We start from the raw sequence: 27,686 nt of genomic DNA on the forward strand, positions 1-27,686 counted from the left end.
TAGTACGGAAGCCTCAAGGAGCCAGTATCTCCTGTTTCTCGTGTTCTCAGTCTCAGATGAATGAGGAGCCCGCTGGAGACCCACCACGTTGCGTGGCGCTTGCCCATTCGTTTCTGTCCTCTCAGAGAGAGAGGATGGCTTCTTAGACGTCGCCCTTGGACAGAATTCGAATCACCAGGAAGTATCAGATAGTTTCTGCCTCTGAGCGTCTCTCGTCAAATGGTATAGTGATCCCTGTTCGTGTCTTGCAAGTCTCCAGAGCCTCAACATGCTGCATAACCTTCTGGTCTTCCTTCCCCTGGCAGCTGCAGCTGTCACCTCCTCTGGGAAGCCTTCCCTGACCTTTTTCTGGGTAAGAGACCTCCTCTGAGATCCAGGGCTGACATCTCTTTCCCTCCAGCAAGACTGAGATCCTGGAGGGTGGTGTCTATATCTCATAGGTCCTCCAAACCATGCATAGGGTCTGGTCCAGAGGGACCCCTTTAATCACTCACTCTGCAGTTTATGGAGTCTACACTATACATTGGGCTTTGTGCTGGGTGCTGCATATTTATCAGTGAACAGAATGCAGACCCTGCCCTTCTGGAGCCCACAGTTTGGGGACCTAGAAGGGTAACAACAGTGGTAAGTGCTATGTAGAATTAAACGGGCTGATGTGAGAGTCCATGGGGTTGGGGGTGGGTGGAAGAGTTGGTGGTTTTATTTGGAGGGAGAGGTGGTTGGGGAAGGATGCCAAGGAGGTGACATTTCAGCCAAGGTCAGAAGAGGCCCCATATGTGAAGATCTGGGGGAGGCCATTCCCACTGGGAGAGAGAACAGCCAGTGCAAAGGCCCTGAGGCTAAAAAGGAGCCTACTTAATTAGAGGAATAGAACATTCTCCTTGACAGCCCCCACTTGGATCTCAAACTCCTGGCCTCAGTTCCCTCGCCACCTAACCCTGATCTTCCTGCAGTCTGCCACATCTCTGCAAACAGCCCTACCTTCCACTCATCTAGTAGGCTGAAAACTGGGGAGTTGAGCCTGGTGTTTCCCCTTTTCTCACAACCCACATCCATCCCTCCACATGTCTGCCAAATTCTACCTACAAAATAGGTGCTTTTCTTTATTTTCTTTTCTTTTTATTTATTTATTTTTGGCTGCATTAGGTCTTCGTTGCAGCGCGCGGGCTCCAGTAATTGTGGCACGTGGGCTTAGTAGTTGTGGCTTCGCAGGCTCAGTAGTTGTGGCTCGTGGGCTGTAGAGCGCAGGCTCAGTAGTTGTGGTGCACGGGCTTAGTTGCTCCGGGACATGTGGGATCTTCCGGACCAGGGCTCGAACCTGTGTCCCCTGCATTGGCAGGCGGATTCTTAACCACTGCGCCACTAGGGAAGCCCTTCTTCTTCTTTTTTTTTTTTTTTTTTTTTTTTTTTTTATATTGAGATGTAGTTGACATATAACGTTATATTAGTTTCAGGTGTACAACATGATTCAATATTTGTATCCAGGTGTTTTTCTTCATCCCCACAGCCTCCATGCTGGGCACCTTCCCCTTCAGTTCATCCCCCAGCTGTAGCCAGAGAGTTCCTTAAACAAAAATCAGGTATGTCATTCTCTGTTAAAACGCTGTTACCGTGGTTTCCTCCTACGGGTAAACTCCGAGCTCTTCACCGTGGCCTGAGAAGGCACTGACTTGCCTGCCCTCGTGTCCCACCACTTGCCCTCACTCACTTTTCTCCAGCTACACTGACCTTCTGGCTGTTCTAGAACCCACCAAGCTCTTTCCTGACCAAGGGGCGACGCACCTGCTGCTCTGCCTGGAACACCCACTTCCCCAGCTCCTTCTCCTCTGGGCCTCAGTCCAAATGTCACCTCCTCCAAGAGGCCTGCCCTGACCACCTGCTCTCACCTTTACCTTGCTTTTGTTGTCTTTCACAGCACTTAATACATTTTGTTTGCTCTTGTTCATTGTTCCCTGACTAGAACAGCAGCTCCGTGAGGGCAGGATTTTGTCTGGTTTCACGCTGTTCCTTTTACTTTGCACAGTGTGGGGGCACATATTGGGACCTTGGCAAAAATGGACAAACAAACACACACAGTGAGGTCAGGGTGATCCATGAAGAATGAAGGGGGAAGGGGTTGAGAAGAAGTTAATTCAGAGAGGGCAGAAGGTGCCAGACCAGGCAGGGCCCTGTGTGCTATATAGTAAGGAGGGTGGGTTTTACTCTAAGAGGCTGGGAAACAATAGGAGAGTTTTTTAAACGGACTGAGGGGCTCTGATTTATTTTTCTCCGATTTTTTAAAATAATTTTTTTTTTTTTTTTGGCTGCCTTGGGTCTTTGTTGCTGCACATGGGCTTTCTCTAGTTACGGCGAGCGGGGGCTACTCTTCATTACAGTGTGTGGGCTTCTCACTGCGGTGGTTTTTCTTGTTGTGGAGCATGGGCTCTAGGCATGCGGGCTTCAGTAGCTGTGGCTCGCGGGCTCTAGAGCACAGGCTCGGTAGTTGTGGCGCATGGGCTTAGTCGCTCCGCAGCACATGGGATCTTCCTGGACCAGGGATCAAACCCGTGTCCCCTGCATTGGCAGGCGGGTTCTTAACCACTGCGCCACCAGGGAAGGCCTATTTTTCTCCAATTTTTAAAATTGTGGTAAAATACACATAAAATTCACCATTGTAACCATTTTTAAGTGCACTGTTCAGAAGCATTAAGTACATTCACATTGTTGTTCAACCATCACCACCATTCATCTCCAGAACTTACCCATCAAACACTAACTCCCCATTCCCTCTCTCTCCTCAGCCCCCAGCAACCCCCATTCTGCTTTCTGTCGCTATGGATTTGACTACTCTAGGGACCTCACATAAGTGGAATCATACATTATCTGTCATTTTGTGACTGGCTTATTTCACTTAGCATAACGTCCTCAAGGTTCATCCGTGTTGTAGTGTGATTTATTGAACAGATCCCACTGGCTGACTTGAGGAGAACGGGGTTGGGGCTGTGCAGGGCAGGGGAGACCAGGCAACTGCACTGGTCCAGGCACACTGAGCTGGGGGCGCCAGGACCCGGATGCTACCAACAGGGTGGAGAGAAGTGACCAGTTTGACAACTTGGAAGTTGATCTGTGTATAGCACAGGGAACCCTATTCAGTACTCTGTAATGACCTATATGGGAATAGAATCTTAAAAAGAGTGGATATATGTGTATGTATAACTGACTCACTTTGCTGTACAGCAGAAACTAACACAACATTGTAAATCAACTATAGCCAATTTAAAAAAATTAATTAAAACAAAAGAAAGTGGATCTGATGGCTCTTGAGAAAGGATCAAATGTGGGAATACTGGAAGAAAGGAATGAAGGAGTTAAAGATTTGAGCCAGAGAAGTTGGATGGATGGTGGTGAATTTGGGGGCTGGAGGTTTCGGGGGAAGATGATCCGGAGTCCAGCTTTGGCCAGGTTAGGTGGGAGACAACCGAGAGATGGGTGTGATGGACCGAGGAGGGAGGAGGTTCCTCAGGTGGGTCTGAGGTCAGGGGAGGGGCTGCGATGAGGCAGGGGAAGCCATCAGCATGAGTGAGTGGATTGAGTCATCTGTGGATGAGAACCCTGGGCCATGAGTGTAGCTGGAGAGAGGAGAGACGGGGCTGCACCTGAAGCAGGTTACACTTTGCACCTCCACCCATCGGAGTAGGGCCAGAGCCTGCCAAAGAAGGACCGTAGGGGCCACTTAGCAGCAGGGGATCAAACAGGTCAGTGAGAGCCCAGGGCCCCTACACTCCCCCAGCCAAGGTGACACGTGACACCAGGGCAGCCACTGGGCTTCTTGGAGCAGGGACCCCCCCCACCTCAGCCTCAGCAGCTGCTGCTGCTGCTGATGACATTTCGCTCCATGAGTGTCCTGGCTTCAAAGTCTCTGCAGGGGTTGGGGAGGGAGAGGAAGGGGTTGGAGAGGCCAGGGTGGTGGGGGCGGGAGCCAGAGCGGGGCTGCAGGAGGAGGACTGAGCAGCCAGGAGCCAGCCGGAGTCCTCAGCTGAGGTATGTGGTCCTGACAGGGGTTGGGGAGCAGCCACTCCCATCCCTCAGTCCCCAGGGGACACAGGAGGATGTGTGGGAGCTCAGGGTTTGGGGTTCAGCCTGCTGCCTGTGGCTCTGCTCACAACTCCCCCAGATGCCCGGCAAGGTGACCATTGGCAGCGACATCGGGCAGGCCCACTGAGCCGTGGAGCAGCTGCAGATGGAGGTGGGCATCGACCGTGTGAAGGTGAGGCCAGGGCAAGGCGGGTGCATCTGAGCAAGGGGGCAGGTGGACAGCCCAGCCCAGGTCTGGCTAACCGGGCTGGCCTGCAGGTATCCAAGGCGGCCACTGACCTGCTGCAGTTCACGGAGCAGGCCAAGAGTGACCCCTTCCTTGTGGGCATCCCAGCTGCCACCAACCCCTTCAAGGAGAAGAAGCCCTGCACCATCCTATGACCCTGTAGCCCAGACCACCCAGGGGGCCTCAATAAACATGAAGTGAATGCTCCTCAGGGCATGGCTTGGCCAGGTTGCGATGGGGGGCAAAGGGGGACTTTGGGCTTGCAGGGACCAGTGTGGTGTGCAACTGGCCCAGCCTCCCTCCCCGCCCACTCCAGGGTCACGGCCACAGGGGCCCACACACACCCTGGACCCTGGACAGAGGAGCACGCCCCTCCCTCACCCCTACCTGCTGCCCGCCCTCCAGCCTATGGGGTAGCATTAGCAGATCCCCTGTCCCACTGCACAGACACACCCGGGATTAGAGTCGCAATCTACATGCCAGCGCGTGCCACACGCATACACGCCCACATGGCGCACACACACACACACAGGTGCCATCATACAGGTGCCACGTTCTCAAGTGTCTCCCTCTTCCACACAGACATACACAGACAGGAATACTATAACAACACACACAGCCAGACCGGCCTCCCCGGGGACACTCAGACGCACGTGATCCCTGAAATGCACTCGGGCGGGCACAGGTGCACCGCCCCCCACACACACACAGCAGTGGCTGTCGCTGAGGCTTTCATACACCAACTCACAGACACACGCACATCCCTGGCATCCCAGCCCCAAGCAGCCTCGGGTGGAGCCCTCAGGTGACACCAAGCTCACGGTCCAGGCCGGAGCACCGGTACATCAGGTTTATTTGTCCTTTGCTCTCCAGGGAGAGCAGGCATCCAAATCATAACACAAACAAGGGCCCAAGGGTGGGGAGCAGCCCCCTGGGTTGGCCAAAACACAAACCTCACCTCCCCTGGCATGGGGCCCAGCCCAGGGACCTCCCCCCCGGACCGTGGCCAGGACCCCTTGTGCCCTACGCCTGTGGGGCGGGGCAGAGGCAGCACCAGCGTGGGGGAAGGTCCCCCCGAGAACGGAGGCTCCAGCCCAGCCTGCCAGCCGGCAGATCCACGTCCACATCTGCCTGCTCAGGCCTGCAGCCTCCAGACCTCCAGCGACAGGCCCCCAGAGGCGGCCACCACCAGGTTGCCCTCAGCGCAGATCTGCAAGGGTGGGGACATGAGGAGTCAGGGGTCCTCTGAGCAGCCAGGCAGGGTGCATGGGACAGGGCCTTACCCCATTCAGCACGTTGTGGTGGCTTCGAGTGCAGATGGTCCTTGGTGGGTCTGTGGGCACATGCACCTGGTGAGGGGCAATGGGCAAAGGTCACGAGGTGTGCTCCTGGAAAGTGAGGGCGGGTAGAGAGGGGGGACTGTCGCAGGGCCTCACCCGGATGGTCTTGTCGGTGGACGTGGTGTACAAGGCCCCCAGGGAGTGCTTGATCCCTGTGATCTGAGACCTGTGGCCCACATCAAAGGACTGTGGAAGGGAGGGACAGGTGACACTCAGGCGTGGCTCTCCCAAGGCCAGTCCCCCACTGCCACCCAGGGGTTAAGAGGTAGGGAGGCAGCCCAGGGCGGGTCGGGCGGGGGCAAGGGCCTTGGCAGACCCGGACGAGCTGGAAGCAGCCATCCCGGTTGGCGAAGACATGCAGCAGGCCCTGGTTATCGCCGGCCCAGAGCTGAGGCTCCTGGTAGGACATGCAGAGCAGGTAGGAGTCCAGCTGTGGGAGGGACATGGGACGGAGCAGCTCAGGCCAGTCCGGGCACCGCCGCAGCCCTGGTCCCTCCAGCCCCCCTGGGGAGCGCCCACCTGCAGCCGCTGCAGGACGCTGTTGGCTCTGCGGTCAAACACCACCAGCGTGTGGTCCTCGCTGCCTGAGATGATGTGCCGGTCGTCCGCCAGCAGCGCCAGCACCGCGCTTGAGTGCAGCCGCCGGCTCTTCAGCAGGGCCGGGCCAACTTCATGGGCGATGGGCCAGGGAGGAGGGGGGACATCAGAGCCCCTTGGAGGCCCCCTGGCCCACCCCAGGACCCTGGGTCTCCATCCTTCCTGGCAAAATACTACTCTGTCTGCTCCCCCAACCCCCATCCCACAGGTGACCCTGTTGTTCCTCTGCCACCCCAGCTGGATCCGGGCCTCACAGGACCACCAGACCCCCCCCAACCCATCTCCATCCCCTCTCCTTCCTCCAGTCCCATCTGCTCTCAGTACAGAATGGACCTCAGCAAGTCCCAGCATAAAATGCTTCCCTCCTCCTGCAGGTCGGCCTGAGACTTGCCCCCACCCCATCCCGGCTCTGGCTCTGCCTGGAAAAGTTACACTGGGCCCTTCAATTAAAATAAGAATGAATAAAAAAATAAATAAATAAGAATAAATAAATAAACAATGGAAAAGGCTTATGTGCCGGGCCAAGTTCATTCTAGGCATTTTAATGTAAACATTTAATCTACCGAAGTTCTTATTGTCATCTCCTCCCATTAGCCCTACGCGGCTGGAGTTATTATTATCTGGATTTGACAAATGGGGAAACCGAGGTTCAAACCTGACTGGGGTCACACAGCTAGGAGGTGGGGGAGCCAGAATTCTCAAGGACTGTCCTGCCTCCTATGGGACTCAGGCTCAGAGGCCCCTCCTCTGGGAGCCCTCCAGTACTTGACCCCATCCCATGTGGAGGCGGGGCTTCCTCTGCCCCCAATACCCACCCCCACCTGTCACCTTTGTGGCCCCCAGCACAACACAGGCCACTCTGAGTGGTCAGCCTCTCGTTATGTGACTGTCACCCCAGTTAGACTGTGAGGCCCAAGTGTCTCCTTCCCCAGGATGACCCTGGAGACACCAGGCAGCCCTGCTCTCCCACCTAGGCTTCAGGGTCCCCAGCCCACCTCTGGGGTCGTAGACGGTCACCTTCTTGTCATAGGTGCCAGTCACCAGGATATCAGGCCGGTAGGACAGGCACAGCACAGCTGCCTTGGCCCTGGGGACACACAGACCACAGGGCTGGGGCTGTGGCCAGACAGACCCCTGCCCACCCAGGCCCCCCTGCCCAGAACCCCTCACACTTTATCTCGCCAAACTGCTGCCCATCAGCCGCCATGTCCCAGAGCTTCACCGTGCTGTCCCAGGAACCAGAGCACACTCGGTGGTCCAGCGCCGCCAGTGACCACACCCAGCCCTGTGGGACCAGACCCGTGTGATCTTCCCCATTTCACAGAACCCAGAGCGAGTCAGCACTGAGTAGAGATTAGAGCCTAGGTCTGTGGGTCTGCCCTCAGAGCCCAGGACATGCACACCCCAACCTAATAATATTCCTAAATCAAGTTCTGCAGAGCCTCAGCAGTAGCGGTGGTTTGAGGCCACATGACAGTGTGATTAAGAATGGGGCCTCCATGGGAATTTCCTGGCAGTCCAGTGGTTAGGACTCCGAGCTCTCACTGCCAAAGGCCCAGGTTCGATCCCTGGTCAGGGAACTAAGATCCTGCAAGCTGCACGGCACACACAAAAATGGGACCTCCAGGGAGTTCCCTGGTGGCCTAGTGTTTAGGATTCTGGGTTTTCGCTGTTGTGGCCCGGGTTCAATCCCTGGTCGGGGAACTAAGATCCCGCAAGCTGCTTGGTATGGGGAAAAAGAAAAAAGAATGGGGCCTCCACTCCATGACCTGGGTGAATGAAGTACTGTCCCTCAGTTTCTTCATTGGGAAAATGGGCATAAAAAAAAGTCCCTGTGTCAGGAGCTAAAATTCACAGAACGCAGCTCCCCACTGACTCATTCCTCACCAAACCCTCTGAGGAGAGTACTATGATGTGTCCCGTTCTACAGATAATGAAACTGGTGCACAGAGAGGTTGAGTCCTTCACCCAAGGTCACACAGCCAGGAAATAGCAGAGTGGGGATTTGAACCCAGCAGCCTGGCTCCGAGACCAAGCTCTTGGCCACCAGCCTAGACCACCTCAATGGCTGGTGGAGGTGCCCCTCCATGACCACCTCTCATGAGATGACAGTCATGCTCAGAGCTGTCTGATCCCCAAGGGTGGCCTCATAACTGCCCTACCTGGGGCCATTCAAGGTATACCTGACATCTCCTAAGCACCTACTGAATATGAGCCTGAGCAACGCTCTTAATGCATATTCATTTCATTCGTCCTCATCCTAATTGACCTCTGGACAGAAGCAGAAACTAAGGCCCAGAGAAGTCATACATCTCACTCAAAGTCACACTAACAATAGCAGAGCAAGATTTAAATCTGTGAGGTCTGGTGCCAAAACCCATGCCCTTAGCCACGGTACCCTACCCAGGCCGCACGCCTCCTACCTCTCCCTGGCCTCCTACTCCCTCACCTTGTGAGTGCTGTTCTTCTGGGTGCCCAGGGCCTTGACCAGAACCCGGCTGGGCTCCACCCCCAGCTGTTGCAGGTCCCACAGGTTGACATTGCGATCTCGGGAGCCTGACAGGCAGAGTGTCCCACCCTGGGAGAGGAGTGAGGTGATGTTGTTGGGGTCACCCTGGCCCACCACTGCCTGGCCCTCCACCGACCCCCGTCTCACCTGGAGCAGCAGCACTGAGTCAATGGAAGCAAAGTGCCCATCAGCCAGGCAGAAGTACTCAGCCCTGCGCCCATCCTCTGCCCAGCGCGACAGGTGCTGCTCCAGCTCAATGCAGGCTGTTGGCCAGTCAAAGTCCTCCTCTGTGGGGCGCAAGAGCAGGGTCCCCAGTGGGCAGGAACCCTGCCACCACCCACACCAGCCGTCCAAGCTCACTGCGCTGGCTTCCGGGGAGCACAACCTGAACCAGACTTGGAGAGAACCCACCTGGATCCCTTACCCCACCAAAGGAGGCCAAGGCTCTAGCTTTGGGACCACCAGCCCATGCACCTGCCAAGCAGGTCTAGGATTGCTCCTTACCCAGTTTCCAGAAATTGGGTAACTGGAGCCTCAGGATCACCTTCCCGGGCCTCATCCCCCAACCCAAGTCTGGGGGATAGCAGCCTCAGGACGTTAAGGCCCTGCCTCACCCCTGGCTAAGGTCCAACCTCAGCCCTCCCAACCCTCAGGCTGGGCACAAGAGCTAGGACTTCATAACGAACACTTCCTGCCTCGGCCATCTGAAACAGACCCATGGAAGTGTTTCCCAAATCAGCATCCCAAACCTGGGAGCTTTGTCAAGATGCAGAACCCAAGCCCTTGACCCAACCAAACATCTATGTTTTATCAAGCTGTTCAGTAAAGTCCCATCAATTCAAGATCACCAAGCTGCCTTATCCTCTAGGGACCAAAGACCTTGGGGGCAAGAGAAATTACCACCAGCCCCTGCCTAAGATCCCAGGTTAGAACCTGGACTCGAGGGTCTGTGATTGCTAATATCAGGGATCCCAACCTCTAAACCCTAGCTTAAGTTCAAGGGTTGCAGGCTCTGGACCTGAGTCCTGCCTCACCCTCACCTAGGCGAAGACTCTAGAGGTAAGGGGATTTGGCATCACTAGTTACTGCCTTAGCACCTAGACCCAGAACCTGGGGATTCTTGGGCTTCCTCTGAGCCCCAAGGAGATTCTGACAGCCTAAGACTTCAAGTCCCTGTGTCAACTCCAAGCCTGAGGATCGTTGGATTCCGAGTTCAGGGACCCCAGCTACCCAAGTAGATTTCCACAGCCTCAGGACCCCAAGTATCTGCCTCATAGTCCACCCAGAGGTCAGGGGCTTTGGTACCACCAGTAAGTACCTCAGCCACCGCTGAGCCAGGACAGCCAGGTAGTCTGCTCCAGTGGCTGTACTTACAGCACCCTGGACCCTCCCCCCGCCCCAAGCTTGACCTGGGCGGGCCACCCTGGCCCCCGGGCGCGCGCACCTTCCACCACTGGGTAGGGCGCGCGTACGCGGCGCTGCGCGCGTAGCCTCCAGGTGACATGGTCACGCACGAGGTCGCGCAGCGCGTGGCACACGCGCGGCAGGACGTGGAGCACGAGGCGCGCGTCCAGGTAGGCGCATATCTCGAGCAGCAGCTCCGGAGGAAGGCTCAGCAGGCCCGGAACCGCCACCGCCCGGCCCTTGGACGCGGCCCGCGGTTCCAGAGCGCCAAGGGACACAGCGGGCGCGGGCAGCGGAGGGGCGCGCGAGGGCGCCAGCCCGAGTTTCGGAGGACTGAGCACGCGGGCCACGTAAGCCTCAGCCTGTGCGTCGGGGTCAGGCTCCGGCTCCGGCTCCGAGTCATCGTCCCAGGCGCAGGGATCATCGCGCGGCCCTGGAGGCAGCTCCATGGCGACCGGGTGGGCGCGGCCGGCCCGGCCCTGTCAGCAGCCGGGCCCGCGTCCTGTCTCCTAGGCAGCGCGAGGGTACTTCCGGCGCTGCCTGATGACGTTAGGGCGCCAACCGGAAGCGACCGGCTCGTGTGGAAACTGGCCGCAGGCTGAAAGCCAGCTCACTGGAAGGGTCTCGTTCTTCAGCCGCGTCGGCCCGGAGCTGGAAAATGCAGATTCCTGGTTCCTGCGTTTTTTAAACTAGCATCTCTGATGGTGCTGATGCAGAGGGCCGGCGGACTCTGGTTTGAAAAACACTGGGCTTCCCTGGTGGCGCAGTGGTTGAGAATCTGCCTGCCAATGCAGGGGACACGGGTTCGAGCCCTGGTCTGGGAAGATCCCACATGCCGCGGAGCGACTAGGCCCGTGAGCCACAATTACTGAGCCTGCGCGTCTGGAGCCTGTGCTCCGCAACAAGAGAGGCCGCGATAGTGAGAGGCCCGCGCACCGCGATGAAGAGTGGCCCCCACTTGCCGCAACTAGAGAAAGCCCTCGCACAGAAACGAAGACCCAACACAGCCATAAATAAAATAAATAAATAAATAAATAAAATAAAATAAAAATAAATAAATAAACAGGAGTTGTTTAAAAAAAAAAACACGGCCCTGTCGAAGGCACTTCTCACAGGTGACAATGACCTTACAAATAGAAGACCCCTTTTTCCTGGTTCGCAGTCTGGGCATGCTAGTGACTCGAACTCCTGTTCTTTTTTTCCAGAGCCAGAAACAAGCAGTTACACTGCAGAGACCTCGGTGAAAGTTAACTCTGAGTTACACAAAATCCTACTGATAAAAACAGCATCTCATTTACCGACAGCCTCTTTTGAACCAGGCAGTGTTAACGCACAAATTCTAAGCAGCACTAGCTATTCCCTCCCCCTGACTTTTTTTCTTTCTTTTTTTTTTTTTTTTTTTTGATTTAATTGTATTCATTTTTGGCTGTGTTGGGTTTTCATTGCTGCGCACAGGCTTTCTCTAGTTGCGGCTAATGGGGGCTACTCTTCGTTGCAGTGCGCAGGCTTCTCCTTGCAGTGGTTTCTCTTGTTGCAGAGCCCAGGCTCTAGGCGCGCGGGTTTTAGTAGTTGCGGCTCACAGGCTCTAGAGCCCAGGCTCAGTAGTAGTGGCACACGGGCTTAGTCGCTTCGCGGCACGTGGGATCTTCCCGGACCACGGCTCGAATCCGTGTCCCCTGCATTGGCAGGCAGATTCTTATCCACTGCGCCACCAGGGAAGTCCCCGCCTGACTCTCCTAATAACCACGTGGCTCTTTGCTCAAATCACCTTCCCAGAGTACCCTACTGTTAAGACTGTGACCATTTTCCATAACGTTCTTTCTCCTCTCCCCGCTGTATTTTTCTCTATGGGACATATCGCTGTTTCACTGATTAGCTTTCCTCTCACTAAAATGCACACACTTGTTAAACGAAAGTTGGTTGTGTGTCAGCATTTTAAAAAATTTTCCCAGGTTGATGCAGGTGATCCTTGGGCTGTACTGAGGTTGCAACAAGATTTTATCCTGAGGCCTGTGCGTCCCCAGATGACAGTTTCTCATTTGCCTTTAACTGTTGCACATATTTACCTATGTCCCATAGGCTTGGCGCTGAGCTGAGCATTCTACAAAAATGTCTAACCTGCCCAGCAATCCAGAGTTGTGAAGTCAAAGATGATAAGAATGCTGCAAGGTCTTGCTCCTTGCCACTCAGTTTAGTCTTTAGTAGATGGGGATCTTGAATCTGGGCTGTAACACTAATGGGTCCCCTTTAGTGAGCTCAGGCTCTAGTGAGCTGTAATTATGTCCCAGACACTGCATTGCACGTGTTACGTTACCACATTTAATCTTTAACCTTACTTACTTCCCCACTCCCACAATTATTTCCTGACCTGATTCCTGTGCATCCCTATTTCTAAAACTTCCCAGGCCCCCCTCCACGTCTCTTCTCTACTGCCAAAGCCCAGGACACAAGAGGCCAGATGGAGACCAAGGGTTTCACAAGAAACTGATCTTTACTCAACAAAGTTCTACACAAGTGGAATCTCACGCCACCTTGGCGCCAGTCCCCAGCACAGCACGGTAACAAATGGACAGACCCTGGGAGCCCGCAGGAAGAAGAGGATGAGGGGGAAGGAGGGATGTGGGAACGAGAGGGACTGCAGATCGAGGCCAGTCAGGGTCCGCAGCCCTGCGCAGGGGAAAAGGTTGAGAAGCTGAAACTTCGTTGTGCAAAAATCAACCAAAAAATAAATTAAAAAATTAAATAGTTTTCTTAATTAAAAAAAAAAAGAAAACGAAAAAAGATAACTAGAACCAGGCTCCCCTTCCCTGAAGGTGGTTGGAGGCCCCCCATCCTGGATGGAGAAGGGGTTACCAATCCCATCAGACAGCCAATTCACACACCCCAAGACCCAGCAGAGGATGCTCCAAAGAACTGGAATTACCAGAAAATTAAATGGTATTTAATTTTTTTTTCTTTTCTTTTTTTTTTACAAATGGCTTCCAGAGACCTGCTGGAGTTTCACAGCGGGGGAACCAGCTGAGTTTATGGAATGTGCACCAAGTGCCCCTTGGAAGAGAGGTGGGGCCTGACCCTGTCTGACAGGAGACACAGGGCTGTGATGAGGGTGTGATCCAGTGCTCGAGAGGGATGCATGGAGCAGGCCCCAGAATGCAGGAATCCAGTCAAACCCCCAAAACCGCAAAAAGAGGCCCCCAGAGAAGTATAGAAAGCAGGGAAGAGGAAAACAACATTAAGGGGGCTTCAAGGCTTGGTTTCAGTTTTGAGGCCAACTGGGAAGTAACCACACCCCCTCTCTCTAGGGGAGCCTCTCCCACTGTGACTGCATCCCCAACCAATCCCAGAAGTTTCCCAGTCTGGTGGGGTCTTGGGGCCTACTGGGAGCTGTGATGATCAGGAAGTCCCAGGGCCAGAGTGGGGTAAGGGAATACACCACCCTTCCCTTCCTCCAAGCCTTCGCTTTCCCTCTTGCTGGCAAAGCATAAGCCTTTGTTTTCTATCACCATCAATTAAATGCCTCAGCCTTGGCCCTTGTGTTAAAACCCAGGCCTGGAAGAGGGCTCTCGGAAGCAGAGAAACGGACTGCCTTTGAAACAGACTTGCTTAAGGAGAGACACAGGGGTAGATGTCAGCAGCTCTGGCTGCCCCCAACTCTCCTCAGGGGGAAAAGGTTCCAGCCCAGCATCTTCGAAAGTCACTGGAGCACAGGGGAGGGAGAAAAGGGCGACCTCTGGCCAGCCCCGGCCATTTCGGTGGTCCCCTCTTCTGGCTGGGACGGGACAAGGAGGGAGACACACTGGCTGAGGCTGCCACAGAGCTGGCAAGAAGTGTGCGGAGCAGGTCCAAAGCATGTGCGTGCTGACTGGGCGGCCCCAAGGTGGCCGTCCTCTTCCCCCCCCGCCCCAGGGTCCCAGCGGAGATCCCCAACCCACCCAGCCCTCCCTAATCACCGCCAATTCCGGCAAAACAGCAGAAGCTTCTTAAACTCTAGATGCAGGTTACACGGAAGGCCTTACGAGTTAACTCAGGGGTTCACTAATTCTACTGTCTCCATGCAGTCGGGGAAATGGTGGGGCGGCTGGCCCAGCCTGGCTGGCTGCAGCGCCCGCACATGCGTGTAGCCACGTGTGTACGTGTGAGTGTACGTGTCTCTACAAGGACCCCCCTCCCCACCTGCTTTTCCCTTGCCTCATCCTAAGCCGGATTTGGTCGGCCGTGTTGATTCTTCCCTCCCACACGTGGCTGGCCCAAGTAGGCTGCCTGAGGTGACCCCAATTAGAGCAAGGGGCCCTTGCTGCCAAGAAGTCCCACCCCCCTCCCATTTATAGGATGAACGTGGAGGCCCCACCCACCTGCCCACCCGCTGACCGGCCTATGGCCGGGCATGGCAGGTAGATGGACGGGGAGGGTGTCTGGATTTGGGTCCCACTCACTCCTCCCTAACCCCCCTCGACCAGGGCACGGCGACTTCTGGACGCAGCGCGCTCCCCAGCAACCCCTCTGACGACGACGCAGACAGAAACCTGTGAGGAGAGGAGGGGGTCAGGGCCTGCGCCCCTTTGGCTCCCACAACAGCGCCAGCCCTCTCTGCACACGGCCTCCTCACCTGGCAGTCGCGGTACTCATCTAGACCCCGTAGAAGGCAGCTAGCCTCTCCTTAAGCAGCGGCGGGAACTGCTCTGAGAACTGCTGCCAGTTTTCCTCCCCAACTTGGTCTTTGAAGCCATGGAGAATCTGCAGCGAGGGAGGGGGTGAGGGGCGCCCCGGAGTGGAGCAAGATGAAGATGAACTCGGTCTCTCCCCACCCTGCCACCTTCCGAGACTAGATCAGGGCCAAGCGGGAGCCCTACCTTATAAAACATGTCCCGAAGGTCATCCTTCGGGCTCACCCAGGAGGCTACAGCGTCGCAGAAGAAAATAAAGTCCTGAAACGTGACGGATCCCACGTGAGGGGCCGTCCAAGCCCAGCCCCAGCAACTTCCCTCAGAGCCCAGCTGCCCCAACCTGCACGACACCCCCGGGGTTGACGCCTATCATCATGCAGATGCCTCGGAAGGCCGAGTCCTTCTCCTCATTGTCCCTGATGTTCCTGAGGGATGTGCACCTGTGGGGAAGGTAAGCAGTGGGGAATCAGCCAGTGGGCCTGGGGCAGGGTGGACATCTGTGGGGGACAGCGGGGAGCAGCGGGCCAGTGGGTGGTGGGGCTGGGATGGGACATGTATCTGTGAGGCATGGGGGAAGCAGGAGATCAGGGCTCGGTGGGGCTGGGTCGGGCATCCACGGGTGGGCAGGGTAGGGCTGGGCGGGCACAGGCGAGGGACTGGGTCGGGCCTGTCACAACCTCCCCCCACTGCCCAGCCCACCGTACGGCAGGCCCCACACAGGTGGGCACACACCAAGGCCGGATGAACTGCTGCAGCATGGGTGCCACCTCCTGTGGGCACACGTAGCCCAGGCGGCCGATGGTGATGGCTGGAATGGCAGAGGGACTCGTCAGGCGACCTGCAACCCCGAGCGGCCCCGGTACGTGGCAGGGCCTCTAGCACGAGACACCAGCCCCGCCCCACGGGCCCCAAGAGAATAGCTCCTGCTAGCTCCCTGGGCCCCCAAGCTTGGCCCAGTCAGGGTCTCCTCCCCACCCCACTTGGGTCTCTCCCAGGTCTCCCCCGAGGCCAACATCTTTCTTAGGCCTCCTCCCATAGCCCCATTCCAGGCCCTTCCAGTCACCCTCCCTGGTTCTTTCCCAAGGCCTCTTGTCAGCTACCCTCCCAGCCAGGATACCCCACCTCCAGGAGGCGGGCAAGGGGATGGCAAGGGCCCAGGCCTGGGGCCCACCTGTGTTTTCCAGCAGCGTCTTGGGCGTGTTGGGCCGGTTAATGATCTCCACCAGGTTGTTGAGGACCATCTGCACGTAGGGCTGCATCTCTGCCCCTGGGGGACAGGCCAGTCAGAGCCCCACACAGCCCACGCCACCCACACTGACCCTAGTTGTATCCAGACACTGGCCAACCAGTGAGGGAGCAAGCAACCTTCTCCAGCTATCTGCTGCCCAGGGTCCATGGCCAACCAGAGACAGACCCACACCCTCCCAACACCAGAAGCTTCCCTGGCGTCACTGCTGGACACCAGGGTGAGACCACACTACCCAGCCTCCCTGTGGGGTTAGGCAGAGAGCAGAGAAGCAGTCACAGTCTCCCAACCAATCCCAGGGGGCCTTTCAGCCAATTGCTTGGAGGGGAGGGAGGTGACAAGTAGTCCAATAAGTACAGGCCTCCTGTCCTGTGCCTCTTTGGAGAAGCCAATTACAAATGGCCTTTCAGCCGTTTGTCCCCATCTCGGATGAAAACGCTCAGAGGTGTCCCCTTGTCCCTGGCCAACTGGAGCCTTCCTCAAGGAGCACCAGGGCCCTCTAGAGGGAACCTGTCAGTCAGAGCCAGACTCCTGCCCCCAGGCTGGGAACAAGCCAATGGGGAGGAACAGGGCCTGCCCAGCTGTGGGGCACTTACCCATCTGCATGCAGATCTCGCCAATGGCCCAGGTGGCATTGTTGCAGACAGAGATGAACTCGGGGTTCAGGTTGGTGCCCAGGATGGGCATGAACTCAGCTGGTAGGGAGAAAGAAGGGTGCTGAGCAGGAGGGCCAGCCAGGGTAAGCTTCGGAAACTTGCGGGGCAGGCCCCATCAGACAGTACGAATACACCCCAGTTCGGTCACAGTCCTCCCAGGTCATCTCTCCATCACTTGAGGCCAGGGCTGGGGTCATGGGGTAAGGACGAAATGGGGGTCGTACCGATACAGGGCTTGACATGGATGAAGCAGGCTTTCGTGAGGTCTCCCAGGAGGGCGAAGGAGCTCTGCCGGACCTCAGGCATCGAGTCCTGGGGGTTGGAGCAGGGTCAGCGTGGCCGGGCTCCCCTTCCCCCAACCAGCCGGGATCCCAGCTAACCCCTCAGAGCAGGGCAGCTAAGGGAACAGTTCCTGGAGCATGACCTGACCCTGCCACTTCCCAGTGCCAAGGCTGCAGGCCCCATCCGTACATCTGGGACTCAGGGGGCATGTGAACGAGAATGCCCAGCTCAGGGTACCACTACAGAAGAGAGCACTTGGAACTGCTGCCCATCCTCAGTACACTGGGGGGTAGGGGCGCGGTATTGGAGGGGCTTGTGCTTTCACATTTCCTATTTTCTACTTTTTAATTTCCTACATTGTTGGGTTTTTCAATGAGATTTTACATGTCTTATTTGAATCACTTTTAAAAATAATTACAAGCTTTTTTTTTTTAATAGGTCCTTTCTCCCTGATGTCCTCAGGGCATAACCAAGGCCCTGAGTCCACCCAAGGCAGCCCACAAAGGCTGCTGGGTGTCACCATTGTCCACTTAGAGGCCTGCGAGGGGCCCACCCACCTGCATGCACTGAAAGAGCAGTGTCATGATGTTGCTGCGGGCTACCAGCTGCTCCACGTGCCCGCCCAGGCCCTCAGCCAGGCCGCTGAGCAGGTCCAGCGCCACGATCATGAAGTCCTTGTCAGGGGCCTCGTACTGCTCCGGGTGCTGGGTGTACATCTGGGCACAGAAGGGGGCAGGCAGGTGAGGGGAGTGGGCCCAGGCTGGGGCAGCAGCAGAGGAGCGGGTGGTGGGGTGGTGGTGGAGGGAGGCTCACCATGGCCTGGGCCAGCGTCTTCTGCACCAGGGTAACGCAGCGCTGGTAGACGGGCTCGCAGTAGGGCAGGAAGCCACTCTGCAGGGCGGTGGCCACTGATGACAGGCACTGGAGGGGAGGAGGGCAGGAGAGGTGAGCTCAGGTGGGTGGGACGGGGCCTCGGGAGAGGGCCTGGAGCTCACCCACCTCCAGCAGAGGGAAGAGGTCCTTGTCTTCATCCTTGAGCTCGTTCCACTTCTGGATCAGCGGAGGCATCAGCTTCTGGATGTATTCCTGGAAGGGGAGCAGGAAGTTGGGGCTCCCTGGGTGTGGGTGGTGGCCTGGGAACCAGCAGGGCTCCCTGTGACTCAGAGGTGCCCGTCATCTGAGCAATGAGGTCTAGGCTCCTCGCTTTGGTTCATGGGGCCCTGCGAGGCCTCGCCATCCAGCCAGACTTCCAGGCCCTTCTAGTTCACTCCCTTCTCACCCATCCCGAGCCCCACCCCCGCCCCCCTCCTGCCCCTCGGAGCCTGAGTCAGCGCTTCCTGCTTCCCGCAGGCCCCTGAGCTCCCCCGGCACAGCACTTACCACGCTGTCTCATAACTGTCTGTCTCCCCCACTAGACTGGGAGCAGGGCGAGGGCTGGGGCCGGGTCTGTCTGTCTGCCTGTCGAGGTCATGGCCACGTCCCTGGCGTGCGACACGGGTCGCCGCCAGGTCACCGGATGCCAAGGGGCACAGGGATCGGGAGGAGGGAGCCGCTGTGGGGTCTCACCGGCTGGTTGAGGTGGTGGCCCACAGAGTCGGCCAGGGTGCCGATGGCATCGTAGAGGATGAGCAGGTTCTTGTGCTGGTACTTGCCGAAGGCAAAAACGAGGGTGTCCAGGATGTAGCTGAGGTAAGGCACCAGCTCCGTGCAGGCCTCCTCCTCCAGGGTGGCGAAGGCACTGTAAGGGGGGAGGGGTTTAGCAGGCAGCCGCAGGCGGGGCTGGGCTCTGAGTGGGGTCAGGGAGGGTGCGCTCGGGATCAGCCAGTACGAATACGTGAGAAATCAGCACAATGTCAGGGGTCATGAGTATCATCACTTCCCAGAGAGCAGCCAGTGGGGCCGGGTGAGGTGAGGGCTGTGGGGGCAGGGGTCGAGGGTCACCTGCAGGCCGCCTCCTGTACCCTCTTGTTGCCATCCAGGATGCGCTTGAGCAGCTCCGTCATCAGAGGCTTGAGGTGCATGTCAGGGGGCTGGCTAACCACCCAGTGGGCATAGCGGCTCAGGGTCCAGCAGGCGATGGAGCGGACCAGGGCCTTCTTGTCCGATAAGCACTGGATGAGGTGTGGGATCAGCTCTGGCAGGTAGGGCACCATGCCCTGCATGCAGCCTGCAAGGAGCCGGCACAGAGGCAAGGCTGAGCCCAACTGGGCCAGGCCACATCCACCCTCCTGGGGAGAAGATCAGCCGCACCTGACAGATGGGGAAACTGAGGCTTGGAGGTTAAGTAACTGGCTCAGAGTCACAGAGCCAGTGAAAGGCAGGGTGGGGATGGGAAACGGCATCAGAGCAAGACTTTCCATCAGCTCCACCCCACTGCAGGGCTTGTGATGTTTTTACCTGGTCACTAGTTCATTCATAGATGGCCAGGCTGCACACTGACTTGGGCTTTATGGGCAGTAACAACCCAGATGGACAGAAAGGACCTTTCCTTTGAAACCTTTCTTGGATGTTTGTGATTTTTTTCTACTTTACATCTTCTCTTTTTAAAAACCCTTAACCATGTCTCTCTTTTCATTACAGAACACATATAATAAATAGCACACCCTCTGATAATCCCAAGCCCTGAGATCTATTTTTACCACTTTAGGGTCAGTTCCTTGAGATCTTTTCCCATTATATATGCAATACACTTCACATAGTCTATTAACATACATATGTGCATTGTGTAACATGTTAGGTGTCCTGTTAACATAAGACACATTACTTATTATATGAGGAAACATTTCCTTAGACAACTCTGAAAAGCTCTCCAGGGTGAGGGCTTCTGCTGCCCTCTCTGCTTGTTCTAGCAGGCCTGGATGCTGAGGGGGTCGTGTGTGATCCCTGTAACAGTTCTGCAAAGCCCTCTGGTAGTTCACGCTGTACACCCCATCCATCGGGACAAGGGGAACCTGGAAACCGTGTCGATACAGCACAAGCACACCGTGTGAAGTTTAAGGAAATACCGCTGCACACTTCTGATTCTGGCAGGCCAGCCTCGCAGCCAGAGCAGGTTTGAGGCCCAGCTTCACTCTGGGTGACGAGGGAAGTGCCGTTACTTCTCTCTGCACCTTAGTTCCCCCATCTAAGAAACCCACCTCCTCAGGGGGTAGTGAGCCCGCAGGACAGGGCTGCCTGCTCTGGGGCAAGCACTGCAGAAGTGCCTGTTCTTATTATTGTTGCTGTAAGTATGCTTACGGCCTGTCCATGAGAATTAAGGAGAGAGCTTGCTTTCGGGGGTCCCTTTCAGGCCCACGGGCTGAGGGAACATTCAAATCCCAGAGCTGTTTGGAGTGGGGTGAGCAGGCCTCTGGAGAGAACCTGGGGATGGCGTCACCCCGCACAAGCCTGCCTGGGCCAGCCCCAGTCTCACACCGGTGTGAGGATCAGAGGTCAGGCGCAGCCAGGCTGGCAGGTCACTTACCCTCAGCAATGGCGCCCAGCACCAGGATGCCCGACTCCTTGACCACCCACTCGGGGTGGAAGAGGAGGCCCTTGAGCAGGGGGAGTAGGTGGGGCAGCAGTTCCTCCCGGAAGACGTTAGCCAGGACGTCCAGTGCAGCCGCCGAGCACTTCCCTGGGGGGGGAGGGGAAATGGGGGGGGAGGGGCGGCAGGCTCAGGGAGGCACATCAGGCAGGCCACCAGCCCTCCTCTCTGTACCCCCCGGGATCAGAGACCATGATTAGAATCTTCATGATTTGCTCCGTATAGGCTTCTGATTACCTCCTGAGAGGGGAGCCCAGGGCTTGCTGCCCCCTACTTGCCCCTTCTCACCCCAGGCCAGGCCACTTACTCAGATTCCAGTCGGACAAAGCATCATCGTCATCATCATCCTCTGCATCCTCAGAGCCATCAGGCCGCTCAGCCTCATGGGGCAGCGTCACCGTGCGTGACTTATGGAAACGTGGCTTGATATCCTGCTCGCTGTCGGGGACGGCCTCATCCTCCTCCACATCCCCCTGTGGAGCCAGTCAGATGGCTAAGCACCACAGAGGCCCCCATCCCCAGTGCCCCAGCCTTCATCCACCTGCCTGTGCCTGGTGGTCAGCCCTAACTAACCTTGAGCAGGATGATGTCGATTTCTGAGTACTTCATCCCGTTTACCAGGATAGGGATCAACCTGTTGGAAGACAGGCTGTTAATCAGGATGCAGGGGCCCCAGAGGGGGCTTACAGCCTGGGGAAGAGGGAAGCAGAGGTGAGGGGAGGAGGTCAGGGAGCCAAGGAGCAGACTGTACACGCTGATCCTGCTTCTCCTACACCCATTCATTTCCCTTAGCGGGTACTATCTCAGCCGAGTCTCAGCCACTGTGACTGGGTCAGAGCTGACACTACTCCTAGCTCCACAGGAAGGCTCTGGACCCAGACCCCTGGCCACTCAGTGAATTCCTGACCCCTGAATACACTGAGAAGCCTGGAATAGTGCCTGACCCCTAGCACACCATAAAGCAGGGACATGTGGCCCTGTCACCAGGCACTTCCCTAGGATGCGGCCTGGTTAGGGGACCAAACAGGCAGAGCAGCCTGCCCCCTCAGCTGGAGCCTATGCACCTCGGGATCGGAGATTTTGGTTACAGCCCTCACTGACTCGGGGATAGAAAAGTGATCCAACTTGGTCAAGGAGATCAGCCCTAAGACTTTTGCGGAGATACTGGTTGAGAGAGCATTTCTTTACTCTGAGGCTCCTGAGCTGGAAGGCTGCAGAAGGCCACAGTACTACGACGAGGGAAGGCTGTGCCTGAGAACAAAGTCAACATAGAGGAAGTAGATCTGAGACCTGACAGATGCCTTTCACATCCTTTGAGCACCTGGATCCAGCTATGCCCAAAGCCTCTGTTGACTCTTCACTTTTTTCCACCTATAACAACCTAATTTTTAAGTCATTAAAGCTACATACTTATCGTTTGCAAAATAAACGTGCACAGGAATAAAAGTAAACCGAGATACAAGATGTGGACTGAGGCTAGCGCAGGAGCTGACCAGAAGGAGAGGCATAATAGGCATGGCAAGGGGTGGAGGCTGGGGTGGGACAGAGGGCAGAAGCAGCACTCACTGGACCAGGTGGGAGGCCAGGACTTCCTTGCAGATGGGCTGCTCGGCCAGTGTCAGCCAGAACTCGCAGGCCTCAAGGGCCACGTTCTCATCGTGGTCCTGGGTCCTCTGCAGCATGTACTGGGGTGGGATGGGAGAAAGGCTAAGGCCCGGCCCGGCTAGGGGTGGCTCCCCACCTGCCTCCCACCCCTGAGCGCACACACGCGGGCTGGCCCTGCAGGCGCACCTGGATAATGCTGTGCATGTGGGGGATGAGCCTGTCGATGCGCACTTCCAGCAGCATCACCAGTGCACGGCACACGTTCTTCCGCACCTCAGGGTCATCATCCACAGCCAGGGCGAACAGATGCTGCAGGGAAGCCGGGGTCAGTTGCGGCTGGGCCCTTGGCCCTCCCCCTGCTCCCCTCCCCAGCCCAGTGGCCCACCTCGATGAAGGTGTCGATGTTGTCCATCAGTGCCTGGGCCCGGTCCATGATAAACTGATTCACACAGGCGATGGCATGGGACCTGGCAGGGGGCAGGCAGCACATGGGTCACCCCTGACCCCACCCGTCCCAACTGCTCCAGGCCCCCTGCAGACCCCTGGGGAGCCGCACCCACCGGATCTTGGGGCTGCAGTGCTTGAAGAACTGTAGGAACTTGGGAATCATGATGTTGAGGGGCCTGTTGAGGGCATCGCTGTCCAGAAGTTCGGATGAGTCTTCGCAGATCTTCTGCAGGGCTCCGAAGGCTCCCTGAGTGGAGGGGAGCAGGCACATGGGTGTGGGTCCCGGTCTGGCCCCAGCTCCCGCTTAGGCAGGCAGGCCATGGCTCGTCCCCTACCTCACAAGTGTTGTAATCCTCCGAGTTGAGTAGGTTGCACAGCTGGGGCAGCAGCTCGGGCCACATCTGCAGCTCGCCCTTGGAAGCGATGGTGGTGATGAGAATGCCTGGGGCGGCCAGGAAAGGACGCTGCCTCAGGCTGGGTGCGGGCCTGCCTGGCGCCCCAGCCCTCCTTGCTGCTCACTCACTCCAGCACACACACTTTCTGTGCGCTACCCCCCTGTAACCCTACACACTCTTTGAGATCCTCTGAGTCTTACCGTGAGCCAGCCCTGTTTCAGGCCCTGGGATGCAGCACAGAACTAAACACAAAATCCCTGCCCTTAGGACCTGACTATCTAGTGAGGGAGGCTGTGAGGTAAAGATAAATCAGCAAAAGACCTGGGCAGCTAGATGCCAAGAGATAAGGGAGGAAATAAAGCAGAGAAGATGGTTAGCAAGTGCTGAGAATGAGGGTAGCAATTTTTAATTGGGTGGCTAGAGAAGGCCTTACTAGATGACTCCTTGATATCTGAGCAAAGACCTGAGGAGGTGAGGGAGAAGCCATCTAGGTTCTGTTCTCAGAAGTGAGAACAGCTGTTTCAGGAGGGAATGGTTCAGAGCATGGACCTGACCTAGTCACTTCTGAGCTCTCCTACTTGCCAGGCAAATCCCTTAACATCTATGTGCCTCAGTTTTCTCATCTGTAAAATGGCAGTAATAACAGTACTACACTACCATCCACGGTGCTGGAACATTCAGTGAATCAATATCCTTAACACACTGAGAAGTTTCTTGGCCAAGAGTGACAGCTCAGGGCATCGTCACAGGCTGACTCCCGCTGCACCCTCTTACCTATGGTGGCCCGGATGAGCGAGGAGGCATCACCGATGTTGTTGAGACATTCCTGTTTGATGAAGTCGGCCACAGGTGGTGGAAAGCTCTGGTAGTGTGCCTTCACGTTGTTCTTGAGGATCAGGCCACTGAGAGAGCGAGTTGGCTCATCTGGGGGAAGAGGGCTGAGGCTTAGGGAACCACAAGGGAGAAAGTGGAGTCAGGCTTGTGTGGAGAGGCACCAAGGGCATACCTTCCGACTTGAGTCTGGTCAGGACGAATATCAGGTAGTTGTTGAAGTCGGGAAACTGGTTCAGTTGTTTGAGTTTCTGCTAGGTTGTTAAGGGTCTTGGGAGACAGAGGTCTTCCCCAGGCAGAGCCCCCTTACTGCCATATAGCTGATACTACTTCTGACTATGGGGACCAGGCAACCAGCTCCTGGAACCCCATCTGTCAACCCCCATGCCCAGAATAACACAGCATTTCAAGCACATGAGATTCATACAGCGGGTGGGGGAGCACGCCTAAGCTTCCCACCACTCCTGAAGATCTGGCCAGAGCAGGAGAGGGTTAGCAAACTCAGCTCTCTAGGAAGTTAGCAGCTCCACTCACTAGCAATCCAATGTTACATGCTTTTTTTTAAAACAAAAAAGAAGGGAATTCACACTTTGAAGTGAAACTTACTAATGGTTTAAATAATTTAAAAGTTTAACTTATAGCATTTTAAATGACCAATTGAAAAAAGGAAATTTTACCCATGAAACTCAACTAAAGCCAAGCGCCAGCTAAAAGTGTCCCCTTCTCCTGCCGGGCCACATTTCCTCTGGGAATGGGACCCAAGAATCCTAATCCTTAATTCTCTGCCAAGGCCTGCTCCTGCCACAGCAGAAAGAGTCTAAGAATTAGGGAGTAGACCCCTTCCTCTCTGGCCTTCAGGAGCTGCAGATGTCTGCCCCGTCCCCCCAGACCCGGAAGGAAGGAAGGATACATCCTGCACGATGCGCTGCGTGGCTGTGTTGGGCGACTGCGAGTCTTTGAGCAGCTGCAGGACCTGCTGCAGGCCCTGCTCGTCTGGCTGCCAGTCCATGGCGCAAGGTGAACTGCGGGGGTAGGGGCCAGGATCAGCGCTGGATCCCAGGGGCTCCGTGTGAGTCCCAGGCTGAGCCCCCGCAGAGGTGGTGGCGGCAGTAGCAGGGCGGGAGCGTCCTTGGCGGACAGGGGGAGGCCGCCGATCCACGCCCGCCCAAGTGCGGGGTCCCCGCCAGCTGCGCCATCCACGGCCGCGCAGTCGCGGGCTCGGGAGCGCGGGCGGGGGTATGTGGAAGCGGGCCATGCGAGGTGGCGACGGGACCCGGCGGATCCTCATCCCACCCAACACTGGACCTTCATCCCACCGCGGCCCATGCCGCCGCCCTCGGCTGCGGACCCTAAGGCTTCCACTTCCCTCGAAGCCGCTAGGCGAGGGCCCAGCCACCTCCCCATCCAGGGGCCCTGCCCCAGAACACGATAGCGCCCCAGCCCCCGTGGTCTCTCCCGTGCCGGCACGCAGTCCAGCGATTCCCACTAATCAGACCCAAAGCACTCTCCAGACAGGTCCCTGATGCCTCTCCGCAGGAGAGTCAACCAAGTCCACCTATCCGGCGACAGAAGGCCCCTGGACGGGTCCCTGTCGCTTCCTCAATCAGGTCTGGCAAAGCCTCCCCCACAGCGCTCCAACCCCCCGCCCCAGTCAGCAGCATTAACTCCCGCTGACGGGTCACTGCTGCTTCCCCCAATCAAGTTCGACCAAGCCTCCCACCACCTCGAACCGAAAACCCTCTTCGTCCGGTCCCTGCGGCTCCCCACAATTAGACCTGGCCGAACACCCCCCGGGGCATTTCCTCCAACTGATCCCAGCGACGCCTCGCAGTCAGACCCAGAAAAGCCCTCTAGGCCGAAGTCTGAAGCCCTTTCCCTATCAGGGTCCAACAAGCAACCCCCCAACTTTTCAGTGCGGCCTCCCCCAGTCAGACCCAACCATGCCCCATCGAAACAGCCCCCTACACACACCCAATCCTCGCGACGTCCCCCAATCTGTCCCTAAGCAGTCCCCATACGATTCCCCCAATCAGAGCCCCTCCAGCCCGACCCCAGCCGCCCCACTGGCCCGATTCTCGCGGCACCGGGACCTGGCCCGGTTCCGAGGCCCCACCCCCTAAGCCCGGCTCGGTTCCCCCCTCCCCCGCCCCGGCCCATTCTCGCTGCCTCCTCAATCGGGCCCAACCGGGTTCTCGGCCTTTCTCGGTCAGGCGCGGCCCCGACGCCCGGGCCGCGCGCCGCGCAGGCCTGAAGCCCTGCGGGGGTCGACGCAAGCCGGGGCCCAGCCGGTTAGGGTCCGAGTGAGGCTCACTTACCCGGCCTCGGGCAGCAGCAGCGGGGCCTTAAGCCGCGGCTTCTCCTGAGACTCGCGAGGAAGGAGGGAGCCAAAGAGAGGGAGCAAAAAAAAAAAAAAGGAAAAAAAAAAACGCGGCCGTATATGAACCGCAGAGGCTTCCGTACGCCGTTCAAACTGGCCTAGAAAAGCCAATCAGGAGAAGCAGCCGTCACACGTGGCCTGGCACCGGGAGACCTAGGCCCCGCGGAGGCCGGGTCACGTGACCGAAGAGTTGACTGCTCTCTAGGCCTCTCTGGCCGGCCGGTCCTCCCACCATCTCGTTTTCTCAGCCTGTCTCACGCTGGCCTGACAGGAGCTCTTTTCTGGAACTAGGAGTTTGGTGGCGCGTGGGACTTTTTGGTGTATGGTGGACCCGGAAACCCTTCAGTCAGAGCCACCTGCGCCTTTGTCACCCCCCTCCTCTCAGAATTGAGCTGTGCCTTCCTCCCTCCATCCAGACGGTACTTGGGAGGAGTACATGTGCGTGCAGAGAAAGAGTGGAGGGGACTGAGCCTGGGATGGACATTACACCCGAGACAAAGGAGGGAAAGCCAAACAAAAGGAGTGCCTGAGACGGGCTGGGTTCCTGAAGAAGCCTCTGCCATATTTTGCGTTACTTATTTTTCAGTACTGTTTGACAACTTTTAAAAGGATATGGGGAAAAAAACCCCACGAGGATATAAAATTTTAAACGAAATGAACTAATAAAATAAACGCTAGAGCAAAAGGCCTATCTCCTTTCGATCCCTGAGGCTGAATGAAGTGAAACAGTTAAGGAAATTTAGGTAAGGGAAGGAAGATGAAAAAAGACATTCCGTGATTCTTGCGCCGTCTGAGGACAAAGTAGGGCACCCCTTTTCTTTCTCTTAAGAGTAAAGTGGAGTAGGGAGGAGCATGAGCGTCCCCGTTCCCCCCTCCCCACGTCTCCGCCCTCCTGACAAAGTTGGGCGACCTTCTGCCCCTCGGAGCTTTAGTTTCCCCATTTGTCGAATGGGTGTAAGAATAGTTTGCTGGGTTAGAGATAATCCAAGTTAAGCATTACAAGACCTGCAGTAAATTGTTCAAAAACGTGGCTTTTACTCCGAGGCTCAAGGCCGTCCTTTTACTGTATTTGGCCCCTCCCTAAACCAATATTTACTGAATTTACTGAATCAACTAGGGCTCTAATCCCAAAGAACAACCCAGCCCTGCCCTGAGGGACGTTTTGGCCTCGGGAGAGGCACAGGTCAATTCTTGCCCCAGCCTGGAGGAGGGGGACAGTTTTCTCAGTCCACTTGCCATTGGCAAAGTCAGTCCTGGCTCCGTTCATTCATGAAAAACAGGTACCTAAGGCCTCTCTTGCCGAATACTGGGGCCGCCAGGGTTTTGGGAAGGGTCAGCTGGCGCCAAACTCCACTTCAGGAGTTGGGATCCCTAAAGTAGCAGACTGGATTCCCACCTCAGCCGGCTCCGCTAGACAGGAAACCGGTTTGAGAGACACGTGCGGAAGGCCGCCGCCTTCGCATGCGCAATGGTCTTCCCTCACGCATCATGAGGGCCTAGAACTACA

General features: G+C 56.7%; 3 protein-coding genes and 2 non-coding genes across 14 annotated transcripts; 1 reads left to right on the plus strand and 4 right to left on the minus strand.

Annotated features, from left to right (window-relative positions):
* Positions 1-34: 34 nt before the first annotated feature.
* Positions 35-6,818, plus strand: GNG14 (G protein subunit gamma 14). 3 transcript variants are annotated; one of them, XM_057540529.1, is made up of 4 exons: positions 35-352; positions 1,508-1,580; positions 4,154-4,246; positions 6,446-6,818. In XM_057540529.1, exons 1-4 carry the CDS (start codon positions 269-271, stop codon positions 6,619-6,621), a joined length of 426 nt encoding a protein of 141 aa, XP_057396512.1. In that variant the 5' UTR covers positions 35-268; the 3' UTR covers positions 6,622-6,818. The 3 variants fall into 3 exon arrangements, with proteins under 3 accessions (XP_057396512.1, XP_057396513.1, XP_057396511.1); XM_057540530.1 differs by lacking the exon at positions 6,446-6,818 and adding an exon at positions 4,333-5,134; XM_057540528.1 differs by lacking the exon at positions 6,446-6,818 and having other exon boundaries at positions 4,154-5,134.
* FBXW9 (F-box and WD repeat domain containing 9) lies at positions 5,136-10,689 on the minus strand. 2 transcript variants are annotated; one of them, XM_007171944.2, is made up of 10 exons: positions 10,191-10,687; positions 8,894-9,033; positions 8,687-8,815; positions 7,410-7,522; positions 7,233-7,324; positions 6,160-6,308; positions 5,957-6,070; positions 5,737-5,826; positions 5,584-5,649; positions 5,136-5,510 (listed from the first exon to the last, which is right to left on the minus strand). In XM_007171944.2, the coding sequence occupies exons 1-10, from the start codon at positions 10,597-10,599 to the stop codon at positions 5,436-5,438; spliced, it is 1,377 nt and encodes a 458-aa protein (XP_007172006.1). In that variant the 5' UTR covers positions 10,600-10,687; the 3' UTR covers positions 5,136-5,435. The 2 variants fall into 2 exon arrangements, with proteins under 2 accessions (XP_007172006.1, XP_007172007.1); XM_007171945.2 differs by lacking the exon at positions 5,957-6,070 and having other exon boundaries at positions 10,191-10,689.
* A 1,933-nt stretch (positions 10,690-12,622) lies between these two features.
* Positions 12,623-26,242, minus strand: TNPO2 (transportin 2). 7 transcript variants are annotated; one of them, XM_028163895.2, is made up of 25 exons: positions 24,713-25,758; positions 23,978-24,053; positions 23,746-23,895; positions 22,912-23,018; positions 22,690-22,823; positions 22,515-22,596; positions 22,316-22,438; positions 22,091-22,209; positions 21,098-21,158; positions 20,832-20,997; positions 20,462-20,614; positions 18,940-19,165; positions 18,565-18,736; positions 17,998-18,084; positions 17,812-17,919; positions 17,556-17,714; positions 16,941-17,028; positions 16,657-16,755; positions 15,986-16,081; positions 15,547-15,622; positions 15,155-15,254; positions 15,001-15,075; positions 14,783-14,884; positions 14,503-14,673; positions 12,623-12,817 (listed from the first exon to the last, which is right to left on the minus strand). In XM_028163895.2, exons 1-24 carry the CDS (start codon positions 25,088-25,090, stop codon positions 14,590-14,592), a joined length of 3,021 nt encoding a protein of 1,006 aa, XP_028019696.2. In that variant the 5' UTR covers positions 25,091-25,758; the 3' UTR covers positions 12,623-12,817; positions 14,503-14,589. The 7 variants fall into 7 exon arrangements, with proteins under 7 accessions (XP_028019696.2, XP_057396036.1, XP_007172010.1 ...); XM_007171948.3 differs by lacking the exon at positions 12,623-12,817 and adding an exon at positions 26,118-26,242 and having other exon boundaries at positions 14,510-14,673; positions 14,757-14,884; positions 15,547-15,652; positions 24,713-24,824; XM_057540055.1 differs by lacking the exon at positions 12,623-12,817 and adding an exon at positions 25,988-26,008 and having other exon boundaries at positions 14,510-14,673; positions 14,757-14,884; positions 15,547-15,652; positions 24,713-24,824.
* On the minus strand, positions 16,825-16,899 carry LOC130707435 (small nucleolar RNA ZL2). Its single transcript, XR_009007329.1, has one exon. It is a non-coding gene; the product is annotated as a small nucleolar RNA ZL2 (small nucleolar RNA).
* LOC114236442 (small nucleolar RNA SNORD41) lies at positions 18,811-18,880 on the minus strand. The gene has a single exon (XR_003622402.1). It is a non-coding gene; the product is annotated as a small nucleolar RNA SNORD41 (small nucleolar RNA).
* Positions 26,243-27,686: the final 1,444 nt, after the last annotated feature.

This window comes from Balaenoptera acutorostrata, chromosome 2, assembly GCF_949987535.1.
Source record: "Balaenoptera acutorostrata chromosome 2, mBalAcu1.1, whole genome shotgun sequence".
Lineage (NCBI taxonomy): Eukaryota > Metazoa > Chordata > Mammalia > Artiodactyla > Balaenopteridae > Balaenoptera > Balaenoptera acutorostrata.